Source organism: Rhincodon typus, chromosome 1 (assembly GCF_021869965.1).
Source record: "Rhincodon typus isolate 14 chromosome 1, sRhiTyp1.1, whole genome shotgun sequence".
Lineage (NCBI taxonomy): Eukaryota > Metazoa > Chordata > Chondrichthyes > Orectolobiformes > Rhincodontidae > Rhincodon > Rhincodon typus.
The window spans coordinates 125,021,500-125,039,614 of record NC_063332.1 but is presented as its reverse complement, the minus strand read 5'-3'; the positions used below and the strand labels follow the sequence as shown (position 1 = coordinate 125,039,614).

Sequence of the window (18,115 nt, the reverse complement as noted above, 5' to 3'; positions counted from 1 at the left end):
GATGGGGGTGAGGGGGGAGGTGTAGGGGCAGGTGTAGCACTTCCAGCGGTTGCAGGGAAAAGTGCCAGGTGTGGTAGGGCTGGAGGGGAGTGTGGAGCAGACAAGGGAGTCCCGGAGAGAGTGGTCCCTCCGGAAAGCAGATAAGGGTGGGGAGGGAAAAATGTCTTTGATGGTGGGGTCAGATTGCAGATGGCGGAAGTGTTGGAGGATGATGCATTGGATCCAGAGGTTGGTGGGGTGGTACGTGAGGACAAGGGGGATTCTGTTTTTGTTATTGCGGGGAGGGGGTGTGAGGGATGAGTTGCGGGAAATGCGGGAGACACGGTCGAGGGCGTTCTCGACCACTGAGGCGGGGGGGAGTTGTGGTCCTTGAAAAACGAGGACATCTCAGATGTACAGGAGTGGAATGTCGCATCCTTGGAGCAGATGCAGCGGAGGCAAAGGAATTGGGAATAGGGGATAGCAATTTTGCAGGAAGGTGGGTGAGAGGAGGTGTATTCTAGGTAGCTGTGGGAGTCGGTGGGCTTGAAATGGATATCGGTTTCCAGGTGGTTGCCCAAGATGGAAACGGAGATCCAGGAAGGAGAGAGAGGTATCAGAGATGGTCCAGGTGAACTTAAGGTTGAGGTGGAAGGTGTTGGTGAAGTGGATGAACTGTTCGAGCTCCTCATGGGAGCACGAGGCGGCGCCGATACGGTCATCAATGTAGCGGAGGAAGAGGTGGGGTTTAGGGCCAGTGTAGGTACGGAAGAGGGATTGTTCCACATAACCTACAAAGAGGCAGGCATAGCTTGCGCCCATGCAGGTACCCATGGCCGCCCCCTTTGTCTGTCTGTAGGAAGTGGGAGGAATTGAAAGAGAAGTTGTTGAGGGGGAGGACGAGTTCGGCTAAGCGGATGAGGGTGTCAGTGGAGGGGGACTGGTCGGGCCTGCGGGACAGGAAGAAGTGGAGGGCCTTTAGGCCATCTGCATGGGGAATGCAGGTGTATAGGGACTGGACATCCATGGTAAAGATGAGGTGTTGGGGACCAGGGAATTGGAAGTTTTGGAGGAGGTGGAGGGCATGGGTGGTGTCACGGACGTATTTGGGGAGTTTCTGGACCAAAGGGGAGAAAATGGAGTCGAGATAGGTGGAGATAAGTTCGGTGGGGCAGGAGCAGGCGGAGACAATGGGTCGACCAGGGCAGTCAATCCTTCTCTATTAACCCTTCTCTATTAATTAGTTGGTTGTTCAATATCATTCTCAAGTGGATATGGCAGAGTTAGAGCTTTCCTTTGATGCATTGATATTCCGACCTCTCTTGTCAATAGCCTGTTATCTTTGGTGTTGAATGGGGGATTGCCTGTATGTTTGATTACTAGGTTAATAATCTTTTACAAAATATTCCCAATAATGTCCCTAGTACAACCCTCTGCACTCCACATTTAACAGCACTCTGGGATAGTAATCCATTGTGCCAGTCTGTGAGCTTAGATGGCTCACAGCACGTCACAAAAGCTCAGTTTTGGACTGGTGCATCTTTACATCATGTTCGCACAGCAATCAACATGAGGGCAAATGCCCCACTGCTAGAGTTAAAACGTTGCTTTTGCAAGGTAGTGTCCAGTGCTACCAGTGTCTACAACCGTTGGAGATCACACAACTTTGACTCAGATTCAAATCAAATATAAGGATTCCCAGCATCCATTCACCCAGAGACAATGATCCATTCAGCTGCCTTGAGCATTATTACCTTCCCGTGCTCTAGAGCCAAGGTTTCCCTCCTCCAATGTGGTTGACTCTGAACTGCCCTCTGGGCAATTAGGAATGGCCTAGCAGTGATACCCTCATCCCATTAATGAATAATAAAAAAAAATCCTAATACCCTTTCCAAATTCATTTTTATTTATCTCTAGAAAATAACTTAATGCTTGTTTTCCTACAGGGGTAAATCTTATATGAACTGTCTGTTGTAAGTTCTTTCGCTTCTGGTTGAAGAGAAGACTATTGAAGTATCTCAGTAAAATCCATCCTATATGTTTCAGAAATATTAACATTTCCTGTAATCAAATGGAAACACTACTACTAATCTTTTTTTATCAGTTCTCTCACTGGAACGTATACTTGTTTCATTTTACTCTTACCCTGTCACATCTTTCCACCGTTAAACTTACTTCCACTATCATTCAAAAACTTCCACGGAGACTGCAGCAGTAATTTTAACCACTCCCACCCAATGGGAAGGGAAGAGTTTGGTTCAGAGGTTCACTGCACACCCATGGCTAATTTTATATTCTATTGTCTTGCACTTTTTATTTTTAAATTAAAATAGGTAAGAAGTCTCAGGCTGCTCTGGAGACCAAGCTAAAGAAATTAGAGGAGGAGTGCAAGATCAAAGAAACTGAACGTGTGAACCTGGAATTGGAGCTGACGGAGGTGAATGAAAGCTTGAAGAAAGCTCTTGCTGGAGGCCCCACACTGGGCCTGACAATAGAACCAAAGTCATCAAGAACCTCCAGCCCGCAGGTAAATACAAACAAAATGTATGAGAAATAGTATAGGATGGACAATGGGATCTTTTCCTGACCATTGTTAGTATGTTTGTACACATCCGAGTTAAAATACGGTTTATTTTAAAATTGTATATAGCCTAGTAGTTGATTCACAGACATCCCAATCATAATATGTGAGATTTTAATTTCTATTAAGAAGAGTTTCACAGTTTACCATGGTAGGTTTTGAGCTAGTCCATTTTTGGGTACGTAACTGATTGTGTTTGCTCTATCATTCCCTAACAGGGAGGGCTGATATTCACCCAGTATTGGTTCTTAGGTGTCATTGTAAAACTTTGACTTAGTGGCGCCACTCATCTTTCCAGAAGAAGCTCACCACTTCAGCCCATTCACTTTGGGTAACCTGATGCTGACAGTGGCTCTTGGGCAAGTTCTGATGGGGGGAGGTGACAGGCAAAGGAGGGAGCTCATGACTTTCAAAAGGCAAGAGGAGCACTCCAGCACCTCTTGGCTGCACAGGGATTTTTTTTTAGTCTTTAAAATAGCTTTTGTTGGTAGCCACTTGCTCAGTGTATCCCGAGCTGGAAAACTGAAGCAGTTCAGGTTGTAGTCTGGGAAGCAAGATTTCAGTAAAGTATTTTAAAACGGCTAACGCTGACTGGTGGTACCTGTGCAATTGATCTAACCTTGGATATATTTCAGATATCTTTCAGGCGTAAAGTGGTGTCCTGGGACTTCCTTCCATTCTTCATCCCTAAAAGTGACAGTGCAAGATCCATTTTCTACCCTTCCATCCCAAAATTTTATGTTTAGAAAACATTTAATCTCATTTAACTGTATCATGAATTGGCATTTGTGGAGCTTGCCTCAAGAATTGTGATCACCTTCTGCTCAGTAACAGAATGAACACGAGGGATGGGTCATGGAGAGTATTAAGTCAAGTACTGTTGCAGCAAACAATTTGATATGTGGATCCCATTGGCCAGGCTTTATGTAAATTCCAGCTTACAGTCACATGAAGTTACTTGGTGCTGTTTGGCAGCACAGCTTACTGAATAGTGCACCTTACAGTCTGAAATATCTTCTTTCAATATTTCTCATGAGCTCTTCTCTGTATAAGTGGCCCTTTTCCGTCTGTCCAAGACATGACATTGTTGACAGCACAAATTGTTCCTCTGAGATGATGGCAGTGCTTGGTGGTCAAATAGGAAATGTAAGAATGAATTATAAAACAAAAAGTTTTTAAAAAACAAACAGTACCTTTCAGTTCTGATGCAGCACCATGCCACTTTTTGGGTGTGTGAGATACTAGCCTTGTACTTTCCAGAAATTGGAAGAATGAGAGGACACTTTGTTGTCTGGTCCAATAAGGAGTTACAGGTTTGATGCAGAAAGGATCTGCAGCAGTTTCCCCTGGCTTTGGGCTATAGAACCAGGGAGAACTCAGGATAAGGCCAGAGATAGTAGGAACTGCAGATGCTGGAGAATCTGAAAATTTTCTGAAGAAGGGTCTAGGCCCGAAATGTCAGCTTTCCTGCTCCTCTGATGCTGCTTGGCCTGCTGTGTTCATCCAGCTCTACACCTTGTTATCTCAGGATAAGGCCAAGCCATTTAGGAAAAGCATAAGGAGGAATTTCTTCACCAAGAGTTTAGGTAATCTTTGGAATTGTCTACCCCAGAGGGCTATGGAAGCTCAGTGTTGAATTTGTGCAGGACTGGTCTTGATAGACTTCTAAATATGAGTTACGTCGAGAGCAAAGAACAGGAAAATGGCCTTGAAGCAGTTGATAAGCCATAATATAGTAAATTATAGAACAGAGTCGAAGGGCTGAATAGTGTACTCCTATGTTCTGGTAAACCAATAAATATACAGTATTGGTCCACTGGTCTCAGCTAGTCTCCTTTCTCCATTAGGCAAAGGTGTTTATTGCACAGAAATTAGTTATTGAAGAAAATAATGAAACGGTTGATTGTACCACTTTATTCCACAAGCTTCTGAGCAAAGCTTTCTTCTGTTATATGTAGTAAAACAACAAAGGGTCCCAACTGCTCATACACCTAATAGTGATACAAAATGTTTCCTAAGATTTGTGTTTAACAGAGAGCAAAATGGAAACATGTACATCCTGCAGTTAGGGAAACCTCTGCATTTGAAATATTTATTGCATTATTTATGGTTCTTTGCAGTCCCCTGTGATTATGCACCGCACCCTGGACAATTCTCCAGCTTCCAGCTGTGATACAAGTGACACTGAGCCACTATCACTACCTGTGAATGCAGCTGCTCTCGGAAGAAGACCCCCTTCGATGGTTTCTTCCCCAAGTCGAGGCCATGTACGCAGGAAGGCCAAGGTACAGAAGAATCAGTACAATATTGCTCCTCATTATTTCACTGAAAGTCATTTTAGCTGATATCTGAAATGCAAGCAGCTGCCTAAATAGTTAGGAAACATTTCATAAGAAGTGTAGTTGGGGCTGCCTCACGTCTTTAGTTGTACTACTGGTGTTAGTTCCAGGAGAATGTATTCCTTGCAAATAATAATTAAACAGAGCTCAGTGCACGTGACCTTATAAGTACTGTAGCAGCATACCTCTTGTGGAGGACAGACAGTGTCGTAATGAGAACACAACAGCCTGGAAATTGAAAATAGGTTGTCTCTAGCCTACGATGCAATTTCACCATAATTGTGCCAAAACTACAACAGGAAATCCCCCACAGTAACAGAAATTTCTTCCTCAATTTAATACCCATCATTCTTAGAAGGCAGCCCCTTGAGACCAAGGATGACTTTATTCCATTCTGCAGTTGTAGGTCTTGAGATGACTGAAAGCTGCAATGCTGGACCCCGTACACCCTTACACAGGATGGATCAGAGGTGTTTGAATGGATGAGAGGGTGCTTTAAAAGATATTAATATTCCTAATAGCAGAAATGGCCCAAAACTTTACCAAAAGTTATCAGTGAACCAGTTGTATTTTACAGGATGGTGAAACTGTGGAATGTCCATTCACAAAAAGCCATGAATTAGTAAGTTTAAATCCTAAATCAATAGACTTTTGCTAGCCAAGGGTAATAGGGATGTGGTATGGAGTCAAGGCAGGTGGATGAAGTTAAGATACAGATTACCTAGGGTCTCATCAAATGACAGGGAAATAACAGATGTGATCTCCTCCAGATCCTATATTCCTGATTTCACAGTTTTTCTGGTTATTTGCTAACAGTGATAAGTGAATGAAATTGGGTGCTCAGCTTGCTGTGCTGGAATTTGAAATCATGACCTTCAGTTTGCTAGCTTAGTAACACAGTCACCAAGCTACCATACCCTCTTTTATGTACAGGTTTTATTCTCAGGAAAAATGTTCCATGAGTCTCTTGCCTTTGAATGAGCAAGTGCAATTTGGCTTCCCTTCTGTTCAATAACTGAAATCTAGCCTGAATGACAGCAACTGATAGATTACGTAGACTAGTTATTTTACGCTCAATCCAATTTTATTTTTGGCTGTTATCAGTGTCTCACTGACAGGTTAGACTACAAGAAGACAGTGGGCCTGTCCACCAAAAGAAAAGTCAGGGCCAAGCCCACCTATAGCATTGTGGGAAGCCATGACAGGATTTTATAGTCATCAGGCAATTAGATGCTGCAGGTTGTGGCTTTTGTGCAATAATGTCCTAAATCCCAGATTTTCCAGCCGATCAGATGACCAGCAACTCACCAGTCCCAGCAGTGCTACCTGGCGTAGTGGGCCCTGCTTTGACTACAGTCCCAAAGAGAAGGCTGGACTGGAAGGCAAGTGGGGCAGCCTTGCCAGTGCAGGTTAGACAGGCCCAGGTAGAGGGAGGGAGATGAAGGTGATGATAGGAAAATGGGTGGTGGTTGAAATAGGCACTTTCAGGGAAGTCATGCTGGTGATAATGAATGGTTTATATGTCAGTCCTAACACATAATTCTAAAAGTTATTGTTTTTCTTCCTGTTTCTTGTCTTTAATTCATTCATTAGCTTCTATATCTGTAAGACACCATTCCTATTCCAGGTCAGTTGTGGACTGTTAGGTTTTTCTTTGCAACAGGAAATGTTTGTTCTCCAGTGAATGGTGTACTCCTTCAATGTAAATGGGTTGTCTAAGTTTTACATAGTAAGACCAAGCATTTCATTCCTAACAGGTGTTAGTCATTGGAACACTGAGATGACAAGATGATAAAAGGTCAAAGTCCATCTAGTTCAGCTTCTATCATTCCTGGCCTCAAGGTGCAATAATGGCGTTACTGACTTGTCATAATATTTACTCTATCAGTTAGCCAGAATGGATCTAGAGAAGGAAGTCTACAGTGATACAAACCTTTTGAGAACCAGACCTTTGTAGTCATCTGTTTTTCAAGCCTGCTACATGGGTCAGATCTCTAATTAATCAAGTTCTAAAAACCGAGAATATTGTTTTATGGTGACTTTGAGCTGGAAAATCTGAAACCTCGCATGAGTGAGAACATTGATTGTAGGTAATACTTACGATTGAAACTCATTGAGCAAGCAACATTCTCACAGTGCTTTTCTTAATTTAAATAAAAATCAGGATATTTGAAAATAAACACAGGAAATTCAGAAACATCACAAGAATCCGTGCTAGATTCGTGGAAGATAACTTTTAGTTTGTAAAATAGCCAGTCATTTATTGAAAAAGGGAGGCAGGCAGAAAGCAAACAACAGGCCAATTAGCTTAACATCTGTCATAGGGAAAATGTGAGAAGTTATTATTAAAGACATTGTAACAGGGCATTTAAATAAGTTCATGGTAATCAGGCAGATCCAGTATAGTTTTTGTCAAAGTGAAATCTTGTTTAACTAATTTGTTAGAGTTCTTTTGAAGAAGTAACTACTACTGTTGATAAAGGGGAACCAGTAGATGTATTATTCTTAGATTTAGAACAAAGAACAATACAGCACAGGAACCAGTCCTTCGGCCCTCCAAGCCTGCGCCAACACATTTTGCCCTTCCATAATAAAACAGGCTTCACTTACAGGATCTATATCCCTCTATTCCCTTCCTATTCGTGTATTCATCCAGGTGCTTCTTGAATGCTGCTATTGTGTCTGCTTCTACCACCACCTCCTGCAGCACATTCCAAGCACTCCCCACCCTTTGTGTGAAAAACATGCCTCACACATCTCTTTTAAACTTCCCCCCCTCGCACCTTGATCCTGTGTCCCCTAGTAATTGATCCCTCCACCCTGGGGGAAAAAACTCATTTTCCACTCAATCCGTGCCATTCACAATTTTTTAAACTTCTATCAGGTTGCCTCTCATTTCCTGCGTTCCAGTGAAAACAAACCCAGCCTATCCAATGCTTCTTCATAGCTAAAATCCCCCATACCAGGCAACATCCTGGTAAACCTTTTCTGTACCCTCTCCAAAGATCCACATCCTTCTGGTATTGTGGTGACCAGAACTGTGTGCAATATTCCAAGTTTGGTGTAACTAAAATTCTATAAAGTTACAACATAATTTGTCTATCCTTATGCTCAGTGCCCCTTCCAGTGAAGGCAAGCATGCCATAGGCCTTTTTCACTACTTTATCTACCTGCACTGCCACCTTCAGTGATCTGTGGACCTGTACTTGACCTTCCAAAATACATCACCCCACATTTGTCAGCATTAAACTCCATCTGCCATTTTTCTGCTCATGCCTCCAACTGATCTATATCCTGCTGCATCCTCTGACAATCCTCCTCACTATCCGCAACTCCACCAATCTTTGTATTGTTCGCAAACTTACTAATTAGACCAGCTACGTTTTCCTCCAAATCATTTATGTAGATCACAAACAGCAGAGGTCCCATCGCAGGTCCCCATGGAACACCACTAATCACAGGCCTCCATTCCAAAAGGCATCCTTCCACCACTACCCTCTGCCTCCTATGACTAAGCCAGTTCTGCATTCGTTTTGCCAGCTCACCCCGATACCACGTGACTTCACCTTTTGTACCAGTCTGCCATGAGGGACTTTGTCAAAGGCTTTACTGAAGTCCATGTAGACAACAGTCGGTTTTTCCTCATCAATCATCTTCGTCACCTCCTCAAAAAACTTGATCAAGTTAGTGAGGCATGACCTCCCCTGCAAAAATACCATGCTGTTTATTGCTAGTCAGTCCATTTGCTTCTAAATGTGTATAGATCTTGTCCCTGAGAATCTTTTCCAATAATTTCCCTGCCACTGACGTGAGGCTCACAGGCCTATCATTTCCTGGATTATCCCTGCAACCTTTCTTAAACAATGGGTCAACATTGGCTATTCTCCTGTCCTCGGGGACCTCATCAGTGGCAAAACATGTCTGTCAATGCTCCAGCAATTTGGTATCTTGCTTCCCTCACTATCTGGGATAGATCCCATTAGAACTCAGGGACTTATCTGCCTTAATTTTTTTTTAAGACACACAACACCTTTTCCTTTTTAATAGCAACTTGGCTTAGAAATTCAGCACTCCATTCTCTGAGATCGTCCTCCACCAAGTCGCTGTCTTTGGTGAATACTGACACAAAATATTCATTTAAGACCTCACCTACATTCATGAGAATGGTCCCAGGAATGGAAAGCTAAACATATGAGGAACGTTTGAGAACTCTGGGACTATACTCATTGGAGTTTAGAAGGATATGGGGGGATCTAATTGAAACATACAGAATACTGAATAGCCTGAACAGAGTGGATGTTGGGAAGATGCTTCCATTGGTAGGAGAGACTAGGACCCAAGGGCACAGCCTTAGAGTAAAGGGAAGACGTTTTAGAACAAAGAGAAACTTCTTCAGCCAGAGAGTGGTTAATCTATGGAAATGACTGCCACAGAAGGCTGTGGAGGCCAAGTCATTGAGTACATTTAAGACTGAGATAGATAGATAGGTTCTTGATTATCAAGGGTTACGGGGAGAAAGCAGGAGAATGGGGTTGAGGAACTTATCAGCCATGATTGAATGGCGGAGCAGACTCGATGGGCTGAATGGCCTAATTTCTGCTCCTATGTCTTATGGTCTTACCTCTCTGGCTGCACACATACATTCCCTCCTTTGTCCTTGCCTAGGCCAACCCTTTTCCTGGCTACCTTCTTGCTTTTCATATATCTATAAAAAGCCTTGGGATTCTCCTTAGTCCTGCTTGCTAATGACTTTTCATGACCCCTTTTAGCCCTTCTAATTCCTTATTTAAGTTCTTTCCTACTTTCCTTATATACGTCAAGGGCTTCATCAGTTCCCATCCTCCTAGACTTTACGTATGCTTCCTTTTTCTTTTTGACCAAGGTCATAATATCCCTGATCACCCAAGGTTCATGTAACTTGCCATACCTATCCTTCTTTCTCGCAGGAATGTGCTTTTCCTGAACTCTTATCACTGCCGTTTGAAAAACTTCCACATGTCCGATGTGGATTTTCCCTCAAACAGCTGCCTCCAATCAACACTCTCCAGTTCCTGCCTAATATTGTTATAGTTCACCCGAGGACTGCTTGTTATCCCTATCCACGAGTATCTTAAAACTCACGTTATTATAGCCACTACTCCCGAAATGCTTCTCCACTGAAACTTCACTCACCTGGCCAGGCTTATTTCCCAAATTCAGGTGCTTCCTGATGATAACCCCTTCCCTGTTTGGACTGTTGACGTACTGTGTCAAGAAACCTTCCTGAATGGTCCTTACAGATTCTGCCCCATCTATGGCCTGAGCACGAAGTGAGTCCCAGTCAGAGTAGGGGAAGTTAAAATTACCCTCCAGCACAACCCTGCTGTTTTTACATCTTTCCAAAATTTGTCTACATGTTCTCTCCTCCACCTCCTGGCTGTTAGGAGCCCTGTAATATTGCCCCAGCACAGTGATTTCACCTTTCCTATTCTCGAGTTCTACCCATATTGCCTTGCTGCACGAGTCCTCTGATGTATCCTCCCTCAGTACAGCTGTGAGATACTCCATTTCCAGTAAAACAACTCCCCACCCCTTTTACATCCCCTTCTATCACACCTGAAATATTTAAATCCTGGGACATTCAGCTCCCAGTCCTGTCCCTCTTTCAGCCAAGTCTCCATAATCGCAGTAATATCATAGTTCCAAGTACTAACCAACACTCAGTTCATCTAGCTTGCCAATTATATTTCTTGCATTGAAACACACACATTTCAGATCACTTCCCCTTCTCTTTTTAACAGCATTTCCCTGCCTGTTCTTAGTCAGGTTTGTCCTGGTTTCTACCTCTTCCTTAATGTCTGTACCTACGGCCCTACTTCTCTGGTTCCCATCCCCCTGCCACACTAGTTTAAACCCTCCCCAATTACTCTACCAACTACCCCCACCCCCTAAGGACATTAGTCCTGGTCCTGCCCAGGTGTAACCCATCCAGTTTGTACAGGTCCCATCTCCTCAAGAACCAGTCCCAATGGCACACAAATCTGAAACCCTCCCCCTCACACCATCTTTTCAGCCATGTGTTCATCCTATATATCCTGCTGTTTCTATTCCGAATAGCTCATGGCACTGGTAGTAATCCTGAAACCTTTTGGAGATCCTACATTTTGACTTTCTTCCTAGTTGTCTATATTCTGCTTTTAGGACTTCATCTCTTTTATTTTAACCTATGTCATTTGTACCATGACCACTGGCTGTTCACCCCCCACCTCCCCCCCAGAATGTCCTGCAACCACTGTGACACATCCAGGACCCTAACACTAGGGAGGCCACACACCATCCTGGGTTTTCCTTTGCGGCCACAGAGACTATTCCCCTTACAATTGAATCCGCTATAACTACTGCATTTCTATGCTTATTTCTCCCTCCCTCTGCAGCAGAACCAACCATGGTGCCATGAATTTGGCTGTTGCTGTTATCCCCTGAGAGGCCATTCCCCTCAACACTATCCAAAACAGTATATCTGTTCTGCAGAGGAATAACCACAGGAGATTCCTGCACTGCCTACTTAGCCCTCCTGCTCTGCCTGGTGGTCACCCATTCCCTTCCTGCCTGTGGAATCTGAGTCTGCAGTGTGACCACCTCTCTTTACATGCTATCTACGATACTCTCCACCTCACGAATACTCCATAGTATCCCCAGACACTGCTCCAACTCAAACTCCAGGCTTCCAGGAGCTACAGCTGGAGACACTTCTTGCACACATGCAGGTCCCTGACACTGGAAATGTGAACAGCTTCCCACATCAAGCAAGAAGAGCAGCCTATGATTTGGAGCTCTCTTGCCATGTCTTACCCCTTAACTTACTTAATCCTTACAATGCCAAATATTTTTCTTCGCTTCTGATGCTCTCTGCTCTGTTAACAATTTCCAAAACTTATCTGTCACTCACCAACAACAGAGTCCAGAAACTGTTTAGGCTCGCTCTCCTTTGCCCGCTGGAATTCTTGCTGCTGACCTTCCTCTCTCAATGTTTTGTCTCTTCTTCTCCTCTGAACCTTGCCTCTCTTTTTTTTTGGTTAGAGGATGGAAACACTACAGTAATGTACTGTTTGGGGCTAACCATTCCTCCATAGCAGGTTCTTCCATAAAACACTTTACACCCATGCTAACTGCAAAGTCCACTCCCAGAATACAAACGAGCAATGTCTCAGCACCCTCTGGTTGGATGTTCTTCCTCCTGCTTATCATTGGGGATGGTCTTCCACAATACCCTTCACATCCACACTGACTATGAAGTCCACCCCCAGAATTTCAAAAATATACTTTATTCATAAAAAAATCTCTTTGTATATATACATTGACACAAAAGCAGTTCGGTTCTCCACAGTTGCATGTCAAATGAACACACAACATTGGAGTTGGACTATCCACAAAACCAAAGATCTCTCTTACACGTATGACACTAATATTTACATATATTTGACACACTAGGAGGATCTGATAATTGAATGGACCCCTGTCTACCTTCAGTAGTAATACCTCAGACAATGGTCATCCCTGACTTGCACCTTGGCAGCAGCTGCCCCAAATTTTAGTGCGTTCCTCAGCACGTAGTCCTGGACCTTGGAATGCACCAGTCTGCAACACTCAGTCAGGGTCAACTCCTTGTTCTGAAAGACCAACAAGTTTCGGGCAGACCAAAGAGAGTTGATGGTCCTCCAGGCTCGGTCGATGTTTGTTTCGTTGTGCGTCCTGGGGAACAAACTATAGAGCACAGATTCCCCATCACGGAGAGAGAGCAAGAACTGCAGGAACTGCTCAGGATGAACCTTGACAAAAACCACTGCATCTTACTCTGGGCTTCCCTTGCAAAGGCACATTCCAGAAGGAAGAGTGTGACAATCTCAACCGCCCAGCAGCCTCTTCAAATTCAAACAAGCAATGTCTCAACACCCTGTGGTTGGATGCTCTTCCTCCTGCTTATCACCGGGAATGGTCTTCCACAATACCCTTCACATCCACACTGACTGCAATGTCCACTCCCAGAATTCAAACGAGCGATGTCTCAGTACCCTCTGGTTGGATAATTTCTAGAAGATGTTTGATAAGGTGTCACATCAAAGATTATTGTGGAAAATTCATTGTACGGAGGGGTAACATAATGGCATGGGTAGAAGAGTTGGTGACTAACAGGGAGCAGAGAGTAAGAATAAATGGATCCTTTTCATGTTGGCAGAATGTTATGAGTGGTGTGCCACAGGGGTCAGTGCTGGGCACCAACTGGACAATTTATATAAATGATCTGGATGAAGGGACTGAAGGTATTGTGTCTAAAGTTGCTGAAGACACAAAGATAGATAGGAAAGTGCATTGTGAAGAGGACATAAACCCACAAAGGGCTAAAGATCAGTTAAGTAAGTGGCCAAAGATCTGACAGATGGAGTACAGTGAGGGAAAATGTGAAATTGTTCACTTTGGCAGAATGAATTAAAAAGAAGCATCTCCATTATCTAAATAGTGAGAGGTTGTAGAGCTCTGAGATGTAGCAAGATCTGTGAGTTCTATTGTATGAATCACAGAAGGTTAGTATGCAGATTCAGCAAACAATCAGGAAAGCTAATAGAATATGTTTTATTGCAATGGGAATTAAATGCAACAGTAGGGAGGTTACATTTCAGTTATACAGGGCATTGGTGAGACCATATCTGGAGTACCATGTAAGGTACTGGAAGGATGTTAATACATGGAAACAGTTCAGACAATGTTTACTAGACCAATGCCTGAAATGAGTGAATTGCCTTGATAGGAAAGGCTAGATAGGCTAGACTTGTTTAGAAGAGTTGGAGGTGACTTACTTAACCTATAAGATCCTGAGGAGACTTGACTGTGTAGCTGTCGATAGGAATTAGAGGTCATGATTTAGAAATAAGTTACATCCATTTAAGACATAAATGAGGAAACATCTTTTCTCGGAGGGTTGTGAATCTTTGGAATTCCCTTCGCAAAAAGGCCGTGGATGCATTTAAATATTTTTAATGCCAATGTAGATAGCCTTTGATAACCAAAGGAATAAAAGATGGTTGGGCTATGCAGGAAAGTAGAGTTAGGTTAAAATCAAATCGGCTGTGATCTCAGAGACAGTAAGGATGCAGATGCTGGAAGCTAGAGTCAATAAATGTGGAGCTGGAAAAGCACGGTAAGTCAGACAGCATCCGAGGAACAGGAGAGTCAACATTTCAAGCCAAGACTCTTCTTCAGGATGAAAGTTTCGACCCAAAACAATGACTTTCCTGCTCCTCAGATGTTGTCTGACCCGCTGTGCTTTTCCAGCCAAGATCATATTGAATGGTAGAGCCGCTTCAAAGGGCCGAGTCACCTATCCTTGTGCCTTGCAGGTATGTTCGGAATAGAAATTTCCTGATTGTTCTCATTTTTCATTTTGTTTTACAGGAATGGGAACTGAAGACTGGAACATAAAACAAGAAAAGAAAGTGTTCTCTTTTATAGTATTTATTTCCTTAAACAATATGTACAAGACCAGAAGCACTGCCACTGAGTCCTTCAGTTAAAAGAACTACACAGTCTGTATGGTCCTCTCAAACACTGTGGAAAGACAGCAATTGTTCCATGTTGAAGTGTAGCTTTATGTCTTGGGTCAAAGCTGAAAGTTTTTAAACTATTCCACTTCACCCTCCATTGTTGATTGACTAATTGCGTTACAGCATTGGACACTTGTTCAATAATGTTGTGTTATTTTAATACATAAATGTCTCAATTTAAAAAAAAAAACAAGTCTTGGGAAAGGAAAAATTTTGAGTATCCCTAACACAAATAGAAAAACATATTTATTACAATAGAGGCATTTTGAGTTTTCGTTTTAATTTATGACTATAATAAAACAAAAGTTGAGTGTGTTGGCTATAGTGCTCCCCAAAGGATGAAGCCAGATAAGAAATCAATAGCCTCAGTAAATCCTGCAGTAACCAGCCAGTTTTGAAAATTGTCACCTATTTTTATTCTTGCTCACCCTATTTAGAGGAGATGCTCAAGTATTTTCCAGGAACAACGCACGGTTTGCTATAACACACTGGGTTTGGTGATTCTAATTAGAGTCAAAACCCATTCACTTAGACTTAAAATGAGACCCATCGATTCATCGAAAATGAAATCACTGCTTGTATTTTCCATGCAAGATTGATTTTTAGTTCTTAAAAACATTTGTTCAGTCATAGATTCAAGATATTGTACTTGTTATTTACTGTAGATTGTATCATTCTGCAGATTTTCTAAAATAATAACTTCATTTCACCGACAATGAAGAGGGTTTTGATACATGAGCAACTTTTGATATATTAGGCAAGCGATATTGGTTTAAAAAAAAAGTTTTGATGTAACATAGTTGATGTGCTTTTTGTACTTTGAGGAATATGTAATTATGTATAATTTTATTTGGAGCAAGTCCATATTTAAAAATTATTTGTCCAGATTCCCACAATTTCAAGGTGAAGGACTGAATATAAAATATGAAAAATAACAAAAAAAATTTGTGAACTACTAGTAATAATTTTTGGATAGAATTTGTGTTTCTGTACAGCTCTGATGATTGATCCCAAATCTTAACAGAGGGCATGGGACCACTTGGCTGTACTACATTTGGTTTGCAAAACTTTTATCAGCAATATATTTCAATATTATTCATCTCTCAACATAATCATATTAACAACAGAAAATGCAGGAAACATTCAGTAGTCAGGCTGTGGAGAGAGAAACCAAGTTGACATTTCACATCAATAACCACCTGAATGTTTCTAGCATTTGCAGCATTTTGCTTTTTGTTTTAGAGCATAATCATATTGTTGCTTCTTATTAGGGCAAGTGATTTGGTTCTGTGCATATCTATGCAAAAATGGACACTTTCACCAACTTGGAAAGATTTTATACAGTTACAATACTCTGACAGAAAATTTGCATGATTTAGAAATTTATGAAGCGTATTCCTGAATGATGTATTCCTCCAAATCACTTGCCCTTGTTACTATTATATTGATTAAAAATACATTAGAATATGTGTAGCAAGTAGTGTTACTAGAATCTGGCAAATAAAATAGAAAACACGGGAAAGTATTGCATCTATAATAGTAAATCTTCCACAAAATTAATGTATATTTTGTCAAAAAAATTCCACCCAATCACTGTGCCTTACATCGTCTGTTATTTGTAGCATTTCATAGTTTTCATCTTCTAGTATTGTACAGCATTATAGCAGACCTTTCAGCCCAACAGGTCCATGCCAGTGCATATGATCTACACAACTTCTTTATCCAACCTTAACAAAACATCCTTCTGTTCATTTCCCTGTCATGTGCATTTATGTATTTGTTGCTTCAACTATCTAAAGGTTTTAACTACAGTTTTCTAGTTTGGTATGAAAACTTATGAACAAACTTAATTTTGAATTACAATTAAGTTTTGATTGACCGACGGAAGGGGCCAATTGTCCAGTAGCCGACCAGAAGTTAAAAGTGAATCAGAAGAGCATTTTTGTTAGAATGTTTTAACGTGAATTATTTCACCACTAAATTGCTAATTGCCAAATAATATTGCTGAGGATTAATGTTTTCTCCTTCGTTTAAAAAAACACATGATTTCCATTAGAAACAATATTTTGCTGCCAGTGCCAGAAGTTAAATATGAGAAAAGTGATACAGAAATGCAACACAAATTTCAGATATAATCTTTAGTGCCAATACCACAAACAGTCAATATCTGTATTTGTGGACAATAAATATAGTGTAGAAGTATATAGTGTTTTTGGTCTTTTCTAGAAAGAAAAACATTTTAATATGAAACATTTTTACATTCATCTGAGTCTGTCAACTGTAACAATTGATCAGGGACTACATCTGTTAGTAGTAATCATAGACAAATACCTACACTGTGATACATTTCAGTAAAATTAGACTTTGTGCATAAAACAAATGAACAAGTAAATTTTTATGTTTTGAATGTTCCACATTACCAGAAACGCCACAGCCTAATAGTGAAAGATTGTGCCATCACTGACGCTTAATCCCTCGAAGTTTGGGAAAAGCATATGGGATCTGGAGGTATTCCTACTTAAGCTGGGACTAATTTCTTTGATTTTTTTTTAACAAATGTTGATATTAACATTAATAATATCATGGAATAAACAGGGCAACGTGGATTCAGTAAGGCAGTTCTCAACTTCTTGAAAAGGTGACTGCACCATTGAAAAGTCTGAACCATATGTGACCTTGTGACTTCATTCAGTTGGCTCTGCATCCCGTGGACTCCACTGCTGCTAAATTCTTCTGAATAGAAGCAGCATGCAACAGCCTTCAAAAGGCAGGACAATGGCACCAAGCCATAATGTTAAACTAAGCAAGCTGGTACAGATAGGATGGGCCAAATAGCCACATTCTGTGCTGTAACACTTCTGTGATTCTCCTGAAATTTGTCAGGACGTTTTAATTGGCTGTCTGCAGAGACATTGTTTCAATTTTGTATACTGTTAAATTCTTTAAAATTAGTCAAACCACACAAGCTGTGGCAAAAACAGAAATAGCTGGAGAAACTCAACAGGTCTGGCATCATTTCTGGAGAGAAAGCAGAGTCAAGACTGAAGAAGGGTCACTGGACCCGAAATATTAACTCTGCTTTCTCGCCACAGATACTGTCAAGACCTGCTGAGTTTCTTCAGCCGTTTCTGATTTTGTTTCATTTCTGGCATCCACAGTTCTTTGTTTTTGATACAAGCTGTGAATAGTTTTTCTGAATTTGCAGTGGACTAACTAACAGTCCTTAAAGGGGTCACTAGAGACCTGATTGTTTCTGTGTTACAGTTGGATTGACTGCCTCACCAACCATGCCCTTTGAATACAAAGTGAGGTGACACGGTAGAGGCAGCAGCGCACAGCAATTATTACACAGACTCAAACTTATTACACCTTAATTGTATGCTTTCAGTATGACCCCAAAAAGAGGCTTTAATGATATTCTACCCTAATAGTTTAAAAATTCTTCTGCTCAGTATCTTTCCTTTCCCATCTATTGCATGTGTGATACAATCTAAGACTATAAGATCTAGGAGCAGAAATAGCCAGTCAGCCAATCGAGCCAGCGTCACCATTCGATGATATAGCTGATCTGATAATCCTCAACTCCACTTTCCTGCCTTTTTCCCATAACACTTGACTCCTTTACTGAATAAAACAAT

General features: G+C 41.6%; 1 protein-coding gene across 2 annotated transcripts in view; it reads left to right on the top strand.

Moving 5' to 3' along the window:
* afap1 (actin filament associated protein 1) overlaps nt 1-17,504 on the top strand; it is a 265,294-nt gene extending 247,790 nt beyond the window's left edge. For both annotated transcript variants that reach the window (XM_048604679.1, XM_048604669.1), the window contains exons 15-17: nt 2,313-2,506; nt 4,681-4,845; nt 14,329-17,504. In XM_048604679.1, coding sequence (XP_048460636.1) covers nt 2,313-2,506; nt 4,681-4,845; nt 14,329-14,355 — 386 coding nt within the window. In that variant the 3' untranslated portion in view covers nt 14,356-17,504. The remainder of the gene's footprint in view (nt 1-2,312; nt 2,507-4,680; nt 4,846-14,328) is intronic.
* The last annotated feature ends 611 nt before the right edge of the window (nt 17,505-18,115 follow it).